The sequence below is a fragment of the Haliaeetus albicilla genome, chromosome Z (assembly GCF_947461875.1).
Source record: "Haliaeetus albicilla chromosome Z, bHalAlb1.1, whole genome shotgun sequence".
NCBI lineage: Eukaryota > Metazoa > Chordata > Aves > Accipitriformes > Accipitridae > Haliaeetus > Haliaeetus albicilla.
Genome location: NC_091516.1, coordinates 32,259,825 through 32,283,352, shown reverse-complemented (window position 1 = coordinate 32,283,352; position 23,528 = coordinate 32,259,825). Strand labels below are relative to the sequence as shown.

The following is a 23,528-nucleotide window of genomic DNA, read 5'->3' as shown; positions in this document are numbered from 1 at the left end:
AGAGAATGGTATTTCATGGTCAAAATTATGATGGAAAATTGAACATTGTTTAGAACAACAAAAAGAAAGATTGATTAAATAGTACTTGTGGAATATGCTGTGATATGTGACTGCAAAAGATTTGAAGTATTTTTTCATTATTTTTGGGATGAAGATGCATCTTCAGAAGCTGGAATCTATGCACAACCCTCAACAGATATATTTTCGACAAGACGTTCTCTGTGAGACCCTGGCTGGCAACAGTTGTCCCTTAGTCACTATTACAGCCATGCCAGAGTCCAATTACTATGAACATATCTGTCAGTTCAGTAAGTAAGACTTTTTTTTCTCATGAATGGAAGATAATGTAAAACTAGTTCTTTATGAAAAAAATATAGTATTAACTGTTGTACATTGTAAAAATAAAAATGTAAAATAAGGTGAATGAATTTCCTGAAATTAGGAGGTGTCAATGTTCAGGATTTGCTTTGTATTAAATAATATTTAATCCTGAATATCCTAAATAAGGATATTTATATCTGGATATATAAGAGTATATATATTCATATATTTTAACCTAGTTGCTAGATACTTTTCTGTGTTACATTTTGCAGACAACAATTCTTGGAAAAGAACACCTGTCTTCTGACTAAGTTTTTTCTCCAAATGCTCAGGTTATTTGCTTGTCAAAAAATCTTTTATAAAGCCAGTATCTAAGCTACTGCAATTGAAGTGAACTTTAGTTATGACAGCATTCCTGGTTTGTTCCTCCACCCCCATATTTTTCTTGCCTATTGGAAAAAAACCCATCAAAGTCATCATATCATAATTGCTAGCTCAAACTAGTTGTGACTGCGTAATTGTCTGATTAAATTGAAAGCTCCAAAGTGACAGTTCTGTAATGAGCAGTCCTTATAATCATAATCTGGCAAGATCTATCAATAATACTGATACTCAATAATACTCAACTCCCAAATACTGTATTTTGCATTGTAATAAATGAAGCTGGCTATTGCGTCTTTTTTCAATTAACAAACTGGTTACTTAGCTTGAATCATATTTTGCAACTTCTATGCATACTTCTTCTAGGGAATCGTCCTTATGTTTTCCTATCTGCTCGTGTACATCCTGGAGAGACTAATGCAAGCTGGGTTATGAAGGGAACACTGGAATACCTTATGAGCAATAATCCAAGCGCCCAATGTTTACGAGAATCTTATATTTTCAAAATTATTCCTATGCTCAATCCAGATGGTGTCATCAATGGAAAGTAAGCATAAGTTTACTCACAAGTATGTAGTCTGTACTTCTAAGTCTTTGCATCTGTTATCTTAAAAAAACAAAAAAACCCCAAACCTAAATGAATCCCAGAAACATACAAATGTAATACTTAATATGAAAAAAAAAAAAAAACCCCAACACTTACAAGTGGCTAGGACTTTTCAGTTTTTTGGCTTTTTAAGGGCAGCCATATTGTTCCATGAATTTCAGTTTTATAAAAAGTATTTTCAGTTGTTCATGGATGATAATCACTCCTAGGTGATTTGTCATAGCATTTTAATTGTCTTTTTACTACAGTCTTAGGTGTCCAGTGTTATATGAGAGCACAGCTGCTTTTAGGAAAAGCTAAACAAGTTCATTGTTCTCATGAAAAAGAACAGTCCTTGTATCTTAGGGAAATGGCTGTTGTCAAATGTTATTTTAAAAGGGGGAAAGTTAATAGGTGTGCAAGAGAAAGGGTAAGAGTATCCTGATTTCAAGTTAATGATAGTAATTCTTTCACTTACTACTGCTTTTCTTAAATTTATTAGGGGATATTTCAGAACCTTTTGATACTGCTATGAGTAAGCATTCAGCAGTCTATATTTACAGGAAATTCATATAAAATGGAAATTTTGGTATGGTGATTCTACAGTTCCTTCTTTCCTAGATATGGGTAGTATTTTAAAAGGTTTTGTAAATAAAATAATAAAAATCAAACCTATTATGGATTTGAGTAGAACCCTGTCTTTTTATATGTAAAAGCATGTATCTAACAGAATACCTGGAATTAAATAATTCAGAATACAAGTAAAAGTTTAATACAGGGACGGTTGAGAAATCTGTCCCAGCAGACACAAGCTAAAGACAAATGTACTGAAGATGACTGCATGAACATGAATTTCTGCAGGTTTAAAAGTTCTTGCTGATAGTTGACAGAATACAGAGATGATCAGTCTTTGTTTGCTGGTTTTTTTTGATTGGTTTTGGTTTTTTTGTCTGTCTTGTTTTTCTCACAGCTACTTGTCTCCTAACAACTTCATGTTTCAAGTCTCAGAATTCTGGTTGACATTAGTCTTTATATTACAGAAGTCAAGACACCGAAACTGTAGAGATACAATATATTCAAAATTCCTGATTTTGAACTAGCATTTGAATAGGATCATAAGCCTTCAGTTTCAACAGCAAATAAGCAAGATTACAATTGACTTTCTATAAGAAGCTACTTTAACTTTAGTTTTTCTGTAACATAACTTAAAAAACCCCAAGCACTTCTATTATTTGGCACATTAGAAAACTGAAGTTTGTTTCTTACCAGACTCCTTCCAAAGGAGCAGTGGTGATGAGGAAAACTTGAGGTGGGGGGGAGGCTTATTTAAAAGTATGATAATACAGACTACATCATGCGTTTTTCCACCCCCCCACAATAGCCACCGTTGCTCTTTAAGTGGAGAAGATTTAAACAGGCAGTGGCAAAATCCAAATCCAGATCTGCATCCCACTATTTACCATGCTAAAGGGTTACTGCAATATCTGGCTGCTATAAAACGTTTACCTTTGGTGAGTATGTGTGTGTAAGCAATTCTGAATCTTTTTAACCTTGCCTATGTAGCTAGTCTGTAAAGTAAACATTTTAATACGGTCTCATAAACTGTGTCACACTTAAAGTTGACTTGGAGAACTGGTCTTCTGCAAACTTTTAGATGTAAATCTGTTTCCTTTGCTAGGGTAGAAAGTTAAACCTTCCTTAGATGAATCCTACGTTTTTTGTCTTAATGCACAAGTTAGTTATATAAGGCGTTGTATTTCCCAATTCTTTGGAGCTTTCAATGGTACAAATAAAAATTTTTGTTTGTCCTTCTGTTACTTTTATAAAATGTGAATTCCATATGCCTTGGCTTATTTTACCAAATGATTTGTTGTAGGTCTACTGTGATTATCATGGTCACTCTCGTAAAAAGAATGTATTTATGTATGGCTGCAGCATCAAAGAGACAATGTGGCACACAAATGTTAATGCTGCCTCTTGTGACCTGATTGAAGACCCTGGTTACAGGGTAAGTTTGGTATTTGTGCCTTTTTCACTTGGCATGAATTTGGAATATACTTTTCAAATAACTTCCCAATATTATTCTGGGCACATAGTGACTTTAAAGCATAAGCAGACTTATTTAGAATGATCTCTTTTTAGTTTGTGAGTGTACTTCAAAGTATTTTGAGAGCTTTAATTGTTGTATACTAACACAGCAGTGGAGTGTTTTATTTTTTGGGGTCTTTGTACCAATACATGCTTTTCCATGTCCAACATCACCATTATAGTAAATACATGGAAAATATGCTTCTGTGTATTTATAATTACTGGATGAAAAAAGAGTCATTTAAGCATGGCAAACAATATTCTAGCAACAAGAAAATAAAAAATACTGAATTGCTCTGAGAAATACTCATTTTTGTGTATGGAAATAGGTAAAGTTCCTCTTGTAAAGATGTGTAGTTAAGGCATGTGGCCCTAATAAATATACATAATAAACTTGCACAAACAGCATCCACTGCATTGTATAAACTTTCAAAAATTCCGAAAGATTTAAAGAATTATGTTCTTTCTTTTGTGTAACTCCACTGCCGCCTTGTGGCAACTGCAAATCTGTGCAGCCTAATGCGTCCAAACCCCGTGTTTTTTTGAGGAGATGCAGAGAGTTAAGCTTGAGAAGCATGTGAATGCAGGACAAAACGGTTGTTATGCATCCGTGAGTGTAAATGAGTGCAGATGTTTTCGGATTTTTTTCTCAAATTTCCCTCACTTAAAAAAAATTTTCTATCTTTCCTTGATTTTCTTGTGTGATTTCCTGGATGCTGAGTTCAATGCTGTTCATGTCTGCTGCTCAACACGTTTTTATGGGGTTTTGTCACTTCAGCCTGCACTATCATAGCACACAGAAGACTAGTCAATAAGAGTTGCGGGGAAAAGCCTTTTGGTTTCAAAAAGGCAGACTGAAATGTTTGGGCAAGCTTACACCAATAATTGTATATGTACTACTGAAATAGTAAATTCAAAGTGTTCATGTGTTTTGGCTTAACTGATACAAATAAAAGCTGGAAATAATGTTGTCATTTAGCATTAGTCAAATACCTAACTGTTTCTTGTCTTTTTCCAAGCTGTCATGTAAACAGTTATATTGAACTTTGATTCACGTTCTTGAAGTTAAACGTGCACCTACTGCTGTGTTGAATATGAACGAATTTTATGTATTAATAAAATAGTGCCTGTGTTAGGTCTGTAGATTGGATTGTTGAAACAATCTGAAACTGAATTAAATTAATTATATGGTGTATGTAGTATACTTAATTTGAGCAAAGTTAGCTCAGTGAATTAGGGGATGGTGATCACCTGAAGAACTCTTCTGTATCCTGTTTCTTACCCACATGACTAACAATTTTAGTGATTGAGTCTGAAAAAGAGTATTTTAATAAGTAGGAAATAGCAAACCTGTTGTCACTTGAACACACACTGGGTTTTGAAAACTCAAGATGGAGAAATGCTTTCATTCTTGTTCTTTGAATTCAAATTGCAGCAATTTTTTTGGTAACAGTTTGTGATTGCGTATTCCCCTCCCCCCTGCTTCCATAAGTGAAATAAAAGAATCACTGTATTTCTCAAATTGCTGTCCTGCAGGCACTGCCCAAGATCCTGAGTCAAACTGCCCCAGCATTCTGCATGGGCAGCTGCAGCTTTGTAGTGGAAAGGTCCAAGGAATCAACAGCGAGAGTTGTTGTCTGGAGAGAGATAGGAGTACAAAGGAGCTACACAATGGAAAGCACATTATGTGGATGTGACCAGGGCAAATATAAGGTAAGAAAATACATCTGTCAAATTGTTCTTGCTTCATAATTTCTTCCATTTGCATTGGTATCTTGTTGTATAACCCCACTTGCTTGCTTGCTTTAAACTTCTAAAACTCTTCTAAGATCTGTGTACACTAATGTTATAGTGAAATTACATAATTTACAATATTATAGGTTGCATAACAGTCTTCATATGTCACTTAACACACCCCCCCCCCATATGTTATGCTGATTGGCTGTTTTAACAAGATTAGTATTAATTATTGCTTGTAATACATATGCATGTATGCATGTAGTTAAAAAAATCAGAACTGTTCTTTCCAGTAGATTATTAAAATTGGGTAGTAATAAACACCAATACTAGAATAAAAGTTTCCTTTACAAATGGCAATTTCAGCTTCACCATGGCAGTTCATGGCTCTTCATCAGATAGTAGTGTCCCTTACAGGATTTTCCTGTGTAGCTGCAGAAACAGGCTTATAAATCAAAACACTTTCATATCAGATTACCAGAACTACAAATTACACATCTCTGAACTCATTGTAGTTGTTTTTGACTTCTTGACTTAAAACTTGTTGTCAATTTGTCTCCTTCAAAAGTATTAACAGGGCTGGATATTTGAAAACAAAAGGTGACCCTGTTCATAGTTTCTCACTGACAGAAAACTTACTTCAAAGAAAATACTCATGGGGAAAAAAAAAGGAGAACCACCACCCTAACATCTGATTTTCAACTTCTGTCACTGGGTTAAATTTAGCTACAAATTGAAGCAAGTTCTTAGAATGAACATTCAGGAAAGAAGTCACGGTTTCCTCTGCTTGAAAACAGAATTTAGGAATGCAAATCAAGAAAGTGACCATAAACCTCACATAAGGTGCTTGACAAAGAGGATCAGAAGACTGGGATCAAGGCCAGGGAGGGGGCAGGAACAAAAAAAATAATGTTGGAACCAGGTGTATTTAATGTATTAATATATGCTCCAACACCCATGCTTATCTCCTTATACAGAAGGAAAATAGATTTTGGCAGGAATTTCACTAGGTCTGTAACTACTAAATGAATGAGTTAATTTTGTCAATTGATAAAATTATTCCTGCTATTGTCAGAATATTCCATTATTCCTCAGATGACATCATTATGGACCTTTAAAAAAAGGTAACTTGTCCAACTTGCTTATTTTGAAACTTCCAGAAAATTCTTAAACATGAACTTCATGGCTTTAGTAGTGTTGCTACAAAAGTTCTTAAGAAAGGTGAATTGAAGGTTCTTTGTGGACAAACTTTCAAGATGCTTAACCTGCAAAGCCCTTCTTCAGTAAGGGTGGAAAAAAATGGCTGAATTCTGTGGAAAAATTATTTACTCAAAAGGGAAGAGCATTCCTGTCTGTAATAGAAACTAGCTGATGAGATCAAATTGCTGTTCTGTCATTCATTTTATTTGGAATAAAGCAATTTGTGAGGACTTAGTCATCCTTTGAACATAGGGGAAGATTCTTCATTTTTTCCTCACTATGATAATGCTCAGACTTACTAAGACAATGTACCTAAAAGGCGAAGGTGACTAGACAGAACAAGAAAAGAGCAACATTTGTCTAATGAGAAGGTCAAAGAGATAAAGGCTGTCATCCTTTTTTCGTGTGTGTGGAGGGAGTGGGGCCAGCAACTCTGTAAATAAACTTGCAGTATAAATTAGATGACATATTTCATAGTGGGTTATTTCAAAACACAGAGAGGAATTAAATTGTAGAAATTCCTTCCCTTCCTACTTCCCACCCCAAGGGACATGACACTTTGGATCTGAGAGACTGGACTGTGTGTAATGTAAAGGTCTGAAGCACTTTTCCAGTCTTCTGGTTTGGCATCATCACTGAATCTTGTTCAAAGCACAAAGAGGATTACTCACCAATTCTGTTCTTTGTGGAAGAAATGCTGAGTCTTTGCCAAAGCTGGGGAATATCAGAACATCAGTTTTTCTTTTTTACTCTTTTTTATTTTACTCAGACAATGGTGATGCTACACTATTGCCAGCCAGGAAGTTGTTGAACTGAAGTTAGCAATTCTTACCTGAATTTAGGATCCCTGGTGACAGAGTTATCTCTGGAACCAATCTTGTTTTAACTGTTTTTGTGGGGTCTTTGTAGTACACTGAGAATTAGTGCTGCAATTATTGCTCAGTCATCTGTGATTCAAGATACTGAAAAGCAAATGTTCAGTTGAAAAGATGCTCCCAAGATCTACTGTGGAGGATAATTAAGATGCCAGACAAAAGAACAATTTCTTCAACAATTCAAACCACCTGAAAACTGAAATCAATCCCTTTCCTGATTGGAGATTAATAAGTTTGGGAGTATTGCTTAATTTTTAAGTTAATTGAAAAGATTTTGTTATCTTGCAATTTTATGGTGCACATAAAGAGAGGACTTCAGGAGATAAGGATTCAGTCAACAAACTTGGTCAGTTACCACGATTCTTCAGTCTCTAGATTTTGAGCTATCAGAAATAATCACATCTTTGTAGCCTCTGCTGAATAAGCAAGCAGAAGAACAAGATGATGTTTTACTGTCCAACTGACTTCTCCAAATCTTAGTATGGCTGTTTTCAATTTATTAAGTACATATTACAGGAATATTCTTCTCAGCTTGAGGTCGCAGTCAGTTGTGCCTTTGTTGTGTATCTTTACTTTCAGGTAGCAAAGTTCATCACCGAAACACTCTATTCATGTGAAGGTATTTTCATGATGTGCTTAGTAAGGAAGACTTCAACCAGCCATCTAAAATGTTACTGTCTAGAAGAAACAGTTGTATAAAATGTAAAGAAAAACAAATGAAATTTGGTGCATGTTTACAAAAAAAAAAGGCACCACTTCCAGGTGGCTTGTGCTTCAAAGCAATGCTTTAACACTTAAGGAAGTTTAATATGCCACAGTTAAAAGTGCTATAACAACAGTTGAAGGTGATGAGAAGATCAAGAAGAGGAATGTAATGAAGGCTTCTGTGAAAATGGACTTCACCTTGGGTCCATTAGTTAGGGCAACTGCTTGTTATTATTTCCTGAAACAGACTTTGGGTCTCTTGTTTCATGGAAATTAAGAGATTTGGCTGATGGAAGAATAACTGTGGCTTAAGAAATTTGGTATTTGGCAGCTGTGTGGTATTGCATTCTCCATTATGATTTAAAGAAATGGCAGAAGCAAATCTAGACTTTGGCATGAACTTTTACCACAAGAATGTAGACCCTTCAGTATAGTAAGTTCAGACTTTATTGTTCAAACTTTGTTTCACAGTTATCCACCTTCAGTCTGATCTGTTTACGTCTCTCTTCAGTTATATCCTCTTTCTGCTGTGGTGATAATAGCAGCCGTGGAACATGCACACGCTATTTATCTTTCTAACAATTGTCTTTGCACTTTCTTTTATACTGTACTCTTGTCCATTTTCAACTTAGAGCACTCCTATTATACTGTCTTATAAGGAATCTGCCAACTAACTGTAACTTCTTCAGCAACAGATGTAGACAATGATTGGAAAAGTTTCTGAACCATCAAGTTATGCACATTAGTAACCTGTGTAACAGTGAGATTACTGTTACCCTTCTCCTTCCTCTTCTGCATACTTGTTGCCTCTTGTCCTTAATGTTATTTTAATCTCTTTGGGGCAGGGACTGTGTCTTCCTGTGATTAGCGTAGTGGAGCCCCAGCTATGATTGGGGTCTTCGAATGTTACTGACGTGCAAACAAATACAAAACAAAAACAAAAAATTGGCCTCTGTGGATAAGGTACTGCACTGGGAGTGAGGAGAACTGATTTCTGTTCCCAGCGGGGTCAGTGACATGCTGTGAGACACTGTGCAAATCGCTTCAACCCTCTCTGCCTCCATTTCTCCATCAGTAAAGTGAGGATAATTCTTCCTTTATTAATAAAGTGCTTTGAAACCTACAGCACAAAAGCATTATAAAAGAGGTAAGTAGTATTACTATTAACAATAATACATACTCAAATATCCAACTCTTGTTCACTGCTAGCAAGTTTCTGTACCATTTGGCTGGAGGATGGCACTGTTTAGTGAATATAGCATTAGTTTTCTTGTTACTAAAAAGCACCTTGTTCATGAAGAATACCAAGGGGAAAAAACAGAACTCGCAAGAAAAATAAAATCACAATCTTTCTATTTATTAAGTGTGGGTATGTTCAAAACAGAAGTACATGAAGAATGTGCGGACTGTACCGTTTCTGGAGCAGCATAACACTCTTTTTTTTAAACCTTGCATTTTAAAATACAGTGTCAGTGTGGCAACATACACAAAGCTTGTGTGTGTGGTTTTTAGCTTTTAGTAAAAAAACCTTCTACTCCATTCTTTTTGCTTCATGTGTTTTCCTACTTGATGACTTAGCTTACCACCAATTCCTGGTTCTGTTTCCCTGCTTGTTTTTGTCAAAGCTCCTTTTTAACTACCCTTTACCTTAAGAGGCTTAGAAGATCCAAAGTAAAATCCTTCTAAATTCTCCTGAGGTACAGAAGTTGCAAAGCGGTAGATTGAGCTGGCTTGTGACATTGAATTTGTTAGTGTATATACAGTCAGTACTAGCCAATTCCATAATTGTTAAGGGTCGCACTGGATTATCATTCTTTTCATAAAGTAGTTGATGTCAGAGGTTCTGTCCCTACATACTGCACTGCTGGCTAAATTAAAAATGTAGAATTATCTGGTGGGAGGCTTTATCACATATGTAAACTCAGAATATTACATAAGTTCTACACAAAGAGGAAGATGCCTTGGTATATCATTCGAGTTAGAAAACAGCTATGGCTTCTGAGACTTTGTTTGTTGTTTTTAATTACTAAATGTGTGAATAAATGCTTTCAGAATTAACACATACAGCCTGTCACTTATAGGAGGTGTTTGTGTCAAGGAGTTACTTTGTTGCCTTAAATAGTCTTAGTTATGCATCAGAACATAGCAATGAACTTGATCACAGCTAAAGTATGAATTCACTCATTTTTTTCATTCTAATGGAACTTCTGTTGAAGAATCTTGTATTTGAAATCTTAGTATTTGGAATTCCTTTTTATAAATTCTGTCTCAGGTTTTTAAAATAATTTTATAAGTATAAACGCGGACATGATCTCTGTCTCTCTTCCAATGCTGCCACTGGGTAAAGTCCTGTTAATATTGATGTGCTAGAAGTGTAGACTAGGAAGCTCCCAAGAAATATGGTTGTGTCCAGAAATGTCTGTTCAGCCTTAGAGGAGTCATGTAGTTATTGAGTTTTCTCTGATACTCTTGTTAAGTGTTTACAGTTCTTATTTGTTCTGTCTTTAGAGCAAGAGAGTATATTAAATAAAATAATGAAATGTGTTTTAAATAGTAATTCTGCAGTATGTGTGGGTCCATCTGCGTGTACCTATTTTGAATATTTAATTCTTATTTTTAAATTAGGGATTGCAGATAGGGACAAGAGAACTGGAGGAGATGGGAGCAAAATTTTGTGTTGGCTTACTGCGTTTAAAAAGAATGGCCTCACCTTTGGAATATAATCTGCCTTCTAGTCTGTTGGATATTGAAAATGAGCTGATCGAGTCAAGCTGTAAAGTGACAAGGTAGTACACATTTATTATTTTTACTTTTTTGGGGGGGGGGGGAATTGCAGTTTCTCAAATGATGTAAAGATTCTCTCAAAAATGTTCTTTCACTCATACAAAATAATGTTGATGTGTTTGACCTGTTAGTGTAACAATAATCTGAATATATTGGAGATGTATTTTGTTAATTCAATTACTTGAAGCTTTTAAAGAAAACAATAAATACAGAGTTAGACTATATGTCACATTTGTTGCTGGGATAAATAAACACTGGCCATTTTAATGTCATCGGGGAGTTACTATATGCAGTAAAACTCAGGTCTTAGGTCTCAATTGTTTCTTTGAGAGCATTTTTTTTCTTTTTTTATTACTGGCTACAGTATTAAAAATGTATTTAGACAGGCTTAAAGTATGTGAGTTAAAACACTCTAAGAACTGTAAGTTTTTCTTCCAATTTCTTTTTTCTTTATTCCTCTCTGGTAGAGATATATAACAACATTTAAAGAACTTAAAACGTGCGAAATAACATTCGGGTCACAAAATAAATGCATCTGCTCAGTAGCTAGCTTATGAAGTTGCCAATTCTTAAAGCTCTAGATAGGCTTGCAAAAGTATGCATACTAGTGCATATTTCTATTCATCTAATTAATTATTGAAGTATGCACATGTACATAGTAATTGGAGATGCACAGTAAATAAGTGATTTCAAATGTACAAGCATCTCTTTCTGAAAATCTGGTTAGAGATTAAATAAAGCAGAGTTGCAATTCCAGACTTCAGAAAAGCATTAAATTAGAAAGAAGTAAGATTTACACACTATAATGTTACCACTTGGCATACTTGGAGCCAAAAACGTTTTTATAGTGGCCTTGGCTGTAGCTCCAACTTCGCTAAAGCAATACAGTGGAAATTTGGGGTCAAATAAAATATATTATTGTTTTTGTGCAACTGCAACAAGGGGGTTCTTGAGACTAAGACTTTCATTAGATGCTAGACTGATGAGCAATTTGTCTGTAAACCATGCAAAACCAGCAGAGATATGGGAGAGTATCTGTGGTACCCTATGGAAGGGGAAGATGATGTTTAGTTCCAGCATTGAAACACATAAGTGTTATCAGAATGTGGACTACTGAGAAAGGCTGGAGCTTGTGTTCATGCTTAGCATTTACACATAGTAATGAAAAGTGAAGTATAAGCTAAAAGGTGATAAGAACAATAGGACTAACAATAGGAGAGTGTCTGAAGGAAGTGGTTAAAAGTATATGAAAAGCAGCTGTGATGTATAGGTATCTGTCACTCCAGTGATGGCTGGATCTGCCAGTATCATTTGCTCACTAGTACAGTTTTAGCATGGTTGTAATGGCCAGATTCTTACTGTCAGACCAAGTTTTGTGCTTGGGTAAGGCCAAGTTAGTGATTCCTCGAAGAGATAGGATCAGAAGGTGGCTTTGGAGTAACCCACCCCCACCAGTGTGTAAGCCTCACTGAAGTGCAGGTAGGCTCACTGGGAGAGAGTCATATGGCAGATGCTGAAAAAAGCAAACAGTGCTTTACAACTGTTGGAGTGGCATTAGCATGGTGTCTCCAGTGCAGGCAAAATGCAGCATTTTAATTGCGAGGAATGCCGCAGTGTTTTTTACTGTACTAATGTAACAGTACCAAAACAATGGTAGCAGCACAGAGCAGCACTCAGCGTTTGTAACATTACTGTTCAATGTATCGCTCAAAATTTTCACTTGATGTTATATGAATTACTATCAGCCTTGTAAGATATAGTTTGAAAGTATAAATAAAATATCAGTGTCCTTGGTTTTGCAAGCGTAAAACCATATTCTGCTATCTCTATAGTGTGTTTGAAAAAAAAAAAAGAGCAGGGGGGAGGTAGGGGTAAACTGTGAAGAGTCTTGAACTCTTTTTCTTTTATTCGTTGCATTTGTTGAAAAGTTGGCCATTAGAATGAATTAATGTAATTATCTGCTTTGCTCTAAAAAGTCTCTTACTTGTCCGTTTGTGTAGCATAGTAGTCTAATGAGCAATACTACAGGGATGTTAGCACAGAAAATCTGCTTCCACTGCTGTTATGCTGGGGGGCCAAGATAGCTGATCATCAGGTAACTGTGGAAAGCAGCTCTCTTGTCCTAAGCTTTTGAATTAGGAAAACACAGATTCAGTGGGTTTTGTCTCATGGACAGGGACCAGCCTAAGGAGAAAAAACTTTATTTGCTTATGTATTGTTTTATATGTGTTGCCAGGGATTCTGGATATGTATTGTCTGGAGGTAAGTAATCTGTTCAGAATTCTTCTTAAATATATGAGGAGCTTACTGTCTGATAGACATTTGAGTTGTTCTTTGGGATGAGGTGTAAGCATTGACAAAAGAGACCAGAACTTGAGAAGTGAAAAATGTTAACTGGTCAGGAAGTGTGTAGATGCTTGAAAAAAGTTCTGTAGTGCATCTCAGATAGATATATTCCTTGAAATAAAGCTGGGGAGCAAGGGGCAATGTTTTATACTGTAAAGCTCTTGAGAGAAATTACCAGATAGAATTCCATCTTTATGATAGAGCAAGTCTTACTACAGCAAATAAAATTCATCATTTTTATTACAATTTTCCTCACAAGGCCTTTATCAAAATGAAGAGGAAAACTAGGGGATGGAGAAGGAGAAAAGAACATGACACCTGCCTTCAAATATGAGAAGACAGACACAAAAAGTCTGTTCTCTCTAGGGCAGACAGGTCCAGGAGTAATGGCCTTAAATTATGAGGAAAAGTCACTCTAGACTTTAGCTAAAAATTCTATATGGCAAGCAAAAATGAAGTTCTGGAACAGTTATCTGTAGAAGTTGCAGAGTCTCCACAGGAGATTAAGAATAGTACAGGCAGGCTTCAGTCTAGAATAGCAGTGGGAACAGCTGAATTAGCCTTAATGCACAGAGGTACACAAAGGGGCTGTGGGAAACTTCTTCACTAAGTATCGTACTTAAAATAAATTACTTATTCATAAATACTAAATGGTTAAGAGTCACTTTGACTCTCTTCTTTAAAGCATTGCTTTACAGCATTCTCTGAAGCATTTGCATGTAAGCAAGGAAGTGCCTGTGAGGGACCATATGGAAGAAACCCACACCCTTTCTGAGAAATAAGCATGCTGCGGTGCCTCTTTGAAGTGCCTGCATGCTAACGCATGCAGCATGGGGAAAAAATATGAGGAATTAAAGGTCTGTGTGCAGTTTCATGGCTGTGATCTTGTTGGGATCATGGAGATGTGATAGGATGCCTTGCACAACCGAAGTGCTGCAGCGGAGGGATATAGGCTAAGTAAGGATAGGCTGGGAAGATGAAGAGGGGGAGTTGCCCTTTATGTGACAGAGCAGCTGGAATGCATGGAGGTCTGCCTCAGGATGAATGATGAGCCAACCGAGAGCTTATGGGTAAGGATTAAAGAGCAGATCACACTGTGTGACATGGTATTGGGTGTCTGCTGTAGGCTACCTAACCCGGAATATAAAATGGATCAGGCCTTCTATGGATAGCTAGAAGCAGCCTCATGTTTGCAAGCCCTGGTCCTTGTGGCAGACTTCAACCAACCCAATATCTGCTGGAGGAGCAACACAGCAGGGCATAAGTAATCTGGGAGCTTCCTGGAGAGCACTGATGACAACTTCCAGACCCAAGTGATACCAGAACCAGCAAGGAGAAGTCCTTTGCTGGATCTGGTACTCACAAACAAGGATGTGCTGGTTTGGATGTGAATGCTGAAGGCAGCCTTGGCTGCAGTGACCAAGAGATGATGGGAGTTCAGGTTCTCAAGAGGAGGGAGCAGGGCAGAGATCATAAGCCTGGGCTTGAGGAGAGTTCAGGGATCTGCTTGGAAGAGTCCCGTGGAATAAGACCCTGGAGGGAAGAAGGACCCAAGAAAACTGGTGGATATTCAAGGACCACTCCTGGCAAAACTCAAACATGTAAAGGTGTTGTGGCTTAAGCCCAGCCGGTAACAAAGCACCATGTAGCCGCTCACTCACTCCTCCCCACCCTGCCATCCGGTGGGATGGGGAGGAGAATCAGAAAGGAGAAAAGAAAAAAATGGAACCTCGTGGGTTGAGATAAGGACAGTTTACTGGGACAACACAAGGAGAGAAGTTACAACAACAATGGTACTATTAAAATAATATACAAAACAAGTGATGCACAGTGCAACTTCTCACCACCTGGAACCCAACACTCCGACACTTCCCACATCAGGAGGGAGAGCCCCTGGCCCCACAGCCTGCTCCCCATTTATATACTGAGCATGATGTCACATGGTATGGAATAGATCCTTGGCTAGTTCAGGTCAGCTGTCCTGGCTGTGCCTCCTTCCCAGCTTCCTGTGAAGATTAACTCTATCCCAGCCAAACCCAGGACAAAAGGAAATACATAGAAGGTGGAAGCAGAGACAGCTAACCTGGCAAGAATATAGAGACACTGTCTGAGTATGCAGAGACATGGTTAGGAAGGATAAAGTCCACCTGGAGTTGCATCTGGCATGGGGTGTTAAAAGCAACAAGGAGGGCTTCTATAAGTACATAGGTAGTAAAAGGGAGACTAGGGAAAATGTGGGCTGACTTCTGAATGGGGCAGGAGCCCTGCTGACACAGCGCATGAAGAAGGCTGAGGTACTGAATGCCTTCTTCACCTTAGTCTTTGCTAACAAAACTGGCTTTCAGTAATCTAAGGACCCAGGGACAAGGGAAAATCTGGAGCAAGGAAGACTTATGCCTGGTGGAAGAGGAACAGGTTGGAGAATACTTAGGCAAACTGGGCTTGCATAAGTCCATAGGTCCTGATGAGATGCACCCAGAAGTGCTCAGGGAGCTCGCTGATGTCACTGTGAGGGCACTCTCAATAATCCTTGAATGATTGCGGTGATTGAGACAGGTGCCTGAAGAAAAGCAAATTTCATTCCTATCTTCAGGAAGAGCGAGAAGGAAGACCTAGGGAACTACGGCTGGTCAGCCTCACTTTGATCCTTGGGAAGGTGATGAAACAACTAATCCTGGAAAGCATTTCCAGCCACATGAAGGAGGAGGAGATTGTGAGTAGTCAACACAGATTCACTAAGGGAAGTCATGCTTGACCAACCTGATAACCTTCTACAATGAAATGACTGTCTTGGTAGACATGGGGAATGAAGTGGATATTGTCTGCCTTGACTTCAGTAAGGTTTTTGACACTGTCTCCCATAGGATCCTTGCAGAGAAGCTGATGAAGTATGGGCTGTATGGGCAGACAGTGAGGTGAATTGAAAACTGGCTGAACAACTGGGCCCAGAGGGTGGCTATCAGAAGCACAAAGTCTAGTTGGAGGCCAGTAACTCGCAGTGTACCCCAGAGCACAATACTAGGTCCACTCCTGTTTAACATCTGCATTAATGACCTGGACGATGTGGCAGGTCCTGTCATGGTTTAAGCCCAGCTGGCAAAGTGTACCCTCAGCAAGTTTCCAGATGACACTGGACTAGGAGTCGCTGATCCAGAGGGTCCTTGACAGGCTCTAGAAATGGGCTGACAGGAATCTCATGAAGTTCAGCAAGAACTGTGAAGTCCTCCACCTGGGGAGGAACAACCCCAGGCACCAGTACATGCTGGGGGCTAACCATCTGGAAATAAGCTTTGCAGAAAAGGCCATGGGAGTCATAGTGGACACCAAGTTGAACATGAGCCAGCAATGTACCCTGGCTGCAAAGAAGGCTAATGGTATCCTAGGCTTCATTAGGATGAGTGTAGCCTGCAGGTTGAGGGACATCATTCTTCCCTTCTCCTCAGCACTGGTGAGGCCATACCTGGAGTGCTGTGTCCAGCCCTAGGTTCCCTAGTACGAGAGAGACATGGACATAGTGGAGAGAGTCCAGTGAGGGGCCCCTAAGATGATGAAGGGATTGAAGCATCTCCCACAGGAGGAAAGGCTGGGGAGCAGGGACTGTTAGTATGGAGAAGAAAAGGCTCAGGGGCATCTTATGAAGGTGTACAAATATCTGAAAGGAGGTTGTAAAGAAGATAGAGCCAGGCTCTTTTCCAGTGGTGTCTGGTGACAGGCTAAGAGGCAATGAGCACAAACTATAGAGAAAATTCTGTTTAAGCATTATATATATATAATGTGAGAAGGGGGAAATGTCTTTAAGTCTGTCCTCAAAAGACACTTGAGTGCTAGTGTTGTGGGCCTCTTCAAATTGGAGTCCTAGTTTAGGCAATTAGAATACAAGGTTCTAAAATCACAGTCTAATTGCATTTCTCTCCCTCAGAACTTTCACAGGCAAGCTTCTGATCCTTTGGCATTTCTGTCACATACTCTTTAATATTTTGTAAATATGATTTCTTCCATAAATACAGGCTGGCTGTAAGGCAGTTTCACTTGACAGCTCTTGTGGATGGCCTCTAAATGATAGTCTTTCAGCAAGGGCATGCGTTTGTTTCTTGAGTTCCTTGTGTGCATTGATGCAGCATGTTGAACTGAAAATTTAATACTGACATGTTACACCTACTTATCATACTTTACAGTTTTTTAAAAGTTTTACTTTTTTTTTTCCATTTGCGGCTACCATTATGTGTTAATGAGATTATAATGTTTTTCCCATCCATAGGTGTTATATCGTTGTCAATTTTATTAGAACTAAGCTTCAGTATAAATGTATCTCTTTGAAATATTAAACCTCAGTTACAGCATTTTGAATCAAGATGTGGTTGTGAGTAATTAATTATTAGGCTGCCATTGAAAAACAGCCCCAGATGTCCACGTAACTTTATATTAATAACTGCCTCAGATATAGAATCTGTATTATATATTGCCTCTCTGGAGAAAGTTAGCATCCTGGGTCACAGGTGTGCTGTGCTTCGCAAAAAATTACGTGCTGGATTTCTCAGTTTGTTAATGTTACTTATGAAGGAGTGGCCTTAAAACAGCACCTGTTGAATTGGGGAATGTCATACATAAGTCACTCCCCATAGGATCTGCTGGAGAGCTAAAGACACATCAGAAACACTTTAGTATCGGGATGGGATAAAAAAGGGTGAGGAGTCACGTACCAGCCAGCCTTCTAACATACCACTTTGCATGAACACATGCACAAAAAAATCCAGTTCTGAAGCTATTTGAAGGAGGTGAATAAAAAAAGAAGCTAGAGTTCTTGACCTTCTTCCCAGGGTAGTGGGGGGAGAAACAACTGGTTATGCTTTACCACTCTGGTTAAGCTTTTAACTGATCCACAAACTGTAGACAATTAGGTGCAATTGTGCTAAAGAAGTAGAGAAACTGTTGTCTGGATTAAATGTTGGTGCTAGATGTCAGCTTAAACTAAGAACAGGGTTACTGCTTTCTAATATTTCTGAAACTTTTAACAGATCAGCACAATCATTTATTGAGAGATTTTCTCTTGTTTTGGTGAAATTAAACTTTACTGTAAAGGTGATAGTTATGGTCCTCATTATGGAATAGGATCTCCGTAGTTAGTCTGTACACAAGTTGATCAGCTGTTTTGAAAGCATGTACAAGCATAAACGCAATCCTTTGGACTTAATGGTTCTTCCATTTTGGACTTTTAAAGCACGCTGTTTATGATGGGCATGGAAGTGCCTCCAGTGAGTAAAAGTCTATTACTGCTTTCTGTTTGATAGCAGACTTGAGTAATGCTAGATGAGAAAAGGAATAAATGGGAAAGTGGGTTGTTTTGATGTTACGAAATAAAGCAAATCCTGGAAAGAGGTATGTGAACAGATATGTATAGTTTGAATTTCCTTTCCTTCTCCAGCTAAGATACTTCATTAATCCAGCTAGCTCTAGAAAAACCAAAATGAACTGCGTGTAAAGTGCTGGGGCAGGGGGGAAACTGCTTCTGACTTGATTTACATTTTGTTGGTGGAAGTAAGGGGCATGGAGACTGTTTTATACTGGATTTTCTGAAAGCACTAATGAAAGACTTACTGTTGCAAAAACACAATGTAGCTGGTTTGGCACATGTGAGCATAGATGAAAAATAACATGAGGCTCATAATAAGGTTAATATTATTGAGACTGTACATGGAAATATTTAGAATCCTTTTGTATGAGGAAGGTAACTGGTACTCAGAAACTTCAAAAAACAGGAAGGTTCAGTCTTCACCCCAAAAGACTAGGTCATGAAAATCACAAAAGTAATTGTACTGCAAGACAAAATTTTAAGTTGAGAGATGAATGAATAACTTCATTCAATGTTTTGAAACTGAATTTTTATATGGAAAAAAAAAATAGTTTCCTAATCCTGACCTTTGTCTACAGATGGTGAAAGGTAGTGACAAATGCTTCTGCACTAAAGAAATTAAGGCAGTAGAAAAAACAAATCAGATTCTGTGCATGTTAAGAGTTACGATTTTTGTCAGATAAGGAACATTGACATAAGAAATATTGAGCTTTATTGGAGAGATCTGTTAACAACTGTTTAGATTTTTCTAATGTCTAATGGCTTTGTTTCTTAAATATATTAAATGTAAATCTATTAAATGTAAATTTACTTTATAACACTAAAATAGAAAAATATGTAGCATGAAGTGAGAAAATAGGTACCTTGCTCTCAGTGTTCATTTAGCAATACTGTGGATCTATGTGAAAATCTGTGGTGAAAAAACGAAATGTGTAAATTCCAAGAACTTGTCTTTAAAATGTGGCATTAAGACTGAAATATGTTGTGTATTTGTACCTGATTCTCTATATGTTCTGAACCCATCTTAAAAGTGATTTGATAATCATAATTATTTATACAGAGATTCATGTCATTGAATTCCGTGGAAGTGCTTATTTGAAAAGTGGGAGTGGAATCAGACACCCAAGACAGCATGTTTTTCAGAGAAAAGTGCAAACTATACTGCTCTTTGTGTCACTACTGGAATATTGACCTAATATCACACTGTTCCTTTTTTCAAGTGTGAATTTTCTTAAACTTTATGTGTAACTAGAGCAGTTTTATGTACAGCCACTGATTTGTCTGTACCTGCTGATGCATCATTACACAGATTTACTTAACCAAAGTTACCTACGCAGTCATCTCCAATTTAAAATGTTGAAAAATATTTAAGCACATAATACTTAACCTAGCAAGATGTTCCTTTAGTAAACCTAGAACAATATGACTAGATTTTGTTTATGTCTTAAATTATAATTCTGTTATCCTTCTGAGATGGGAATGACCCATGTCTATGCGTGATAATAGGAATTTTCTATCTGGATAACTGAGTTGACTCCTTTTTATTTTTGATAGCTGTGCTGTGTGCCGTAGAAGCCATGTGCATACGTAATTTCTGCATAAGCAAGAAACTATAATTTTGTTCACAGTACCTCCACTATTAGCAATGAAAGTGCGTTATAATAATTTAAGTTTTCATGTTATTTTTTTCATTCTTTGCTGAAGGGATTAATACTGCCATAGGTGGAATTAAGAGATGGGCCGATTTTTGTTTCTGGAGGCTCAGAAGCCGTGTTCTGCCATATACCTTAGGCCATCAGACTTTTGGCTCAGTTACTTGGAAAAGTCTGTCCAGAGCAGAGCGATTTTATTCTGCTCCCCAACAAATATGCCCATATGACAATTGGGCCAGATATCCTTGGGGCCCAAGTTTTCTGTGTTTGGTAGCACTCACCGCATGTCTCAGTAGAAAGTTCAAAAACCTGTAGTGTTTATCAACGACAATACTCAAGGAGGAAGTCTCATGTTATTTATTTTCAGGGACTGCCTTATCTTCAGAACAGAAACACGTACTGTAGAACAGGTTGTACTTAAAGGTCAGCTCTTTTATGGGATAATGAAGATACCGTGTTCTTCTATTTTGTATATTATTTAAAATAGATTTTAATATCTTTTTTAATGAATTCTATTGAAAGCCACTTGGTACTGTCTCGGGAAGTACTGGGCGAGGGTGTAATAGATAAGTGTTGATGAGATCATTCCTCCTCAAAAAAACCCAACCAAACAAAAAAAAGACGAGGAATATTCAGATTTTAGCAGCTGAAAAAAAGTGTGGTTCAGCATGGGTTTTCCCCTGGTCTTTCATAATTTTGGTTTTGGTCTTTTGGGGGGGTTGTGGGGGTGGTGGTGGTATAGGTTCTATTTAAGCAGTATTTTTGTATTGATCACTAAATGAGTTTTCAGAACTATGCTGTATTTCCCTTATACAGTGAAATATAAGACTGGACACTGCCTCAAGATGTTGCAGTTCATTCAGATTCCATAATCGTAATTTTTCTTGTCATCTTGGTGGTGTGAGAGGCATGCCAGAACATTGGTAGAAGGCTACAACTAATTTACATAGATACAATCTGAAGCAGCTCCTGGTGACACCTCTGATGAGGCTCATCAAACTCTTGAGCTTTCCTTTCCCCACTTCCCAGTCCAATGATAATGAAATGTAGAGAAGCCCATGGCTGGTATTTCTAAGTACTCTTCCAGCTGCAGCACAGGGGAGGTGAGCTCCCTAGCTGTATGAGACCTCACTGCTGTTTGGAGGAAAAGTTTGCTTTGTATGGTTTTACTACTTCTCCTCCCAGCAAGGATCTGGCTACTTTTCTGTGCAGCAGAAGTCCCTCTCTTCGTAATTATCAGGAAATAGATTTTCATTTATTTTGTTTCTATTTCTTAGTGAAATAGTATTTGTGAAATATGTTGTCCATTTGTCCTTTGGATCAATCCTCATATCCAAAGTGCTGAAGTTTTAGCATTTCTGTACAGCTCTAGATGAGTTATTAAAAATATCTATCAGCTGAGATATCTGTTCGTTAGGTATCTATTCAGTTGAGTGCTGGAGATATACAAAGAGCTTCTATTGACTAAAATTCATAAAGCTAATTTCTATTCAGCTTCAGAGGCAGTCATGGGTCAGAAGATAGTAGTGCTGTTCCTTGCTTTATACGCCCAGACTTCCATTCCCATTATTCTATTCTAATAAACATGCTGCTTATTCTTTCCTCATACTTACATGATTCACTGCTCATTTCTTATCGTTAGAGATGAATGAGAAGCTACCTATGAAAATGCAGGTAAAAAATTCATGAATAAGAAGTATATAAGAGAGTAGTTTTTACACAGCTGTAATATCTCTGTGTAGTTAGAGGAATGAATAAGATTGTAGTTATTTCCTTTGTATTTTGGATGTTACTGGTGTTACTTTTTACAAAACGACAGTTTCAGTGCTTTAGAGGATAAATTGGCAAGTTTAAATGTTCAAGTCTAAACACACAGAAGCACTGCTTTTATTTCTTGCAAATGATTTTGAGGGTTTTTCAAATTCTTTTTGGTTTTGCTGATTGTACTTAAAATAACCAAGTAAATGTTAATATTTTAAAATATACCTCCAGTATTTCATTACACATAGGCTCAGTTTCCATGAGTTCATTTTGAACCATGTCTGAAACATACTTGACTTAAGAAAATAAAGCAGTAAGTAGATTTATTTCCCTCTGGCAGTGCACTTTAACATTTTAAGTGATGAATTAAACACTTTATTTTTCTTTAATTATTTCAGACCCATTTGCCAATGTTTCCCCCCCAGTTCCAAATGGAAAAGATTAGACTGAATGTAATACTGATCTTGTAGTAAGAATTATAGTTGTTATGCTGACAGGTTTGATAGAGTCTGTATGCAATGAAACAAAAACACATGACTGCAGTCATAACTGTTAGGACTTACTGGAATTATCCTTTGCACAATAACTTCAGCTGTTTTTGGAAATTCTCATCGTTTCATTGATTGTTTTGAGGCTCATTAGTGTGTTCTAGAACATGGTGTATTTTTGTTTGTTAATTTAATTTAATTATAGCAGAGAAGCAGACAGCTTTTGGGTCCCAGCATGTCTAGAAAATGGTAGGAAAAGGTAGACTGCCAAAAGGAGCTGTGGGAAAGAAAAAACCTGATGCAAAATCCATTTCCTGCACTTAGCCTTACACTTGAGAAAAGACATCAGACTGATGGGGCAAGGAGTGAGGGGTACATGCAGTGAGAATGTGTCCAAGACTTTCTTGTAAAGGGTCTCTCTCTAGCTGCCAGAAGGAAACTGGATTTGTCCTACTTTATTTCCCTTCCCCTCAATAACTCTTAAACTTTGCCCAGACAATTGCATACTCCTAATCTCTATCACCTGGGAGTAAAAGTGTTTCCCTCCCCACTCTCCTGCAGCATTTGAGCTTTTCTTGGCCTTTCTTCCAGTACCTTAGGAGTACAACTTAGTTAAAAAGAAGGCATCTTATGCTGCAACTCTTGTCCTGTCTGTGCCTTTCAGAAGGCTGGAAGAAAAAGCTATGAAAGATGACACCCAGAATTTCACTGGTGGGCCTGGTGGCAGTGCCCGTGCACAAAGATGCTCCTCTGGCCTAAGTGAAAGTGATTGCTTTTAATTCTTCATAGACTGTAGTGTCAGAGTACTGTTCATCTTCTCTAGGGCAAAATAAGGAAACTAGTAATCTAGGGAAAAAAAAAACAAACCAAAAAACTATGATGAATAGGTTATATTCTTCATACCATTTTTCAAGCTTTTCTTCCACTCCTGGTAGTATGATCCAAATATTAGTCAATGATTGTTGAATCCAACTAATTTAATCCAGTTTTTAGTTTCACAAAATGTATTTCAGGGTGACAGCACAAAGAAAATGTTGAGATTAATTTTTATTAAGCTGTGGAGTGAAATTTAGTAACTCTGAGGATATTTAAAAACAAGACTTAAATGGGATTTGGATACCCAGCTTCTTAGGGCTCAGAAAAGAGTGAGACATGTTCTCTTTAGCCTTGGAAATTCCCTTGAGGAAATATCCTTACTACTTGGGAAAAACACATACGTGAAGAGGTCCTGAAGGGAACTGCATGTAGCTGCAT

General features: G+C 37.5%; 1 protein-coding gene across 10 annotated transcripts in view; it reads left to right on the top strand.

Annotated features, from left to right (window-relative positions):
• The window catches only part of AGTPBP1 (ATP/GTP binding carboxypeptidase 1), a 76,215-nt gene that overhangs the window by 47,753 nt on the left and 4,934 nt on the right, over positions 1–23,528 (top strand). For 6 of the 10 annotated variants that reach the window (XM_069776655.1, XM_069776651.1, XM_069776652.1 and 3 more), the window contains exons 21-26: positions 155–308; positions 1,069–1,249; positions 2,670–2,799; positions 3,165–3,296; positions 4,913–5,089; positions 10,519–10,679. In XM_069776655.1, coding sequence (XP_069632756.1) covers positions 155–308; positions 1,069–1,249; positions 2,670–2,799; positions 3,165–3,296; positions 4,913–5,089; positions 10,519–10,679 — 935 coding nt within the window. Of the gene's footprint in view, positions 1–154; positions 309–1,068; positions 1,250–2,669; positions 2,800–3,164; positions 3,297–4,912; positions 5,090–8,738; positions 9,041–10,518; positions 10,680–23,528 lie in introns of those variants that run through there. The other 4 variants (XR_011323288.1, XM_069776657.1, XR_011323289.1 and 1 more) reach the window with 4 other exon arrangements.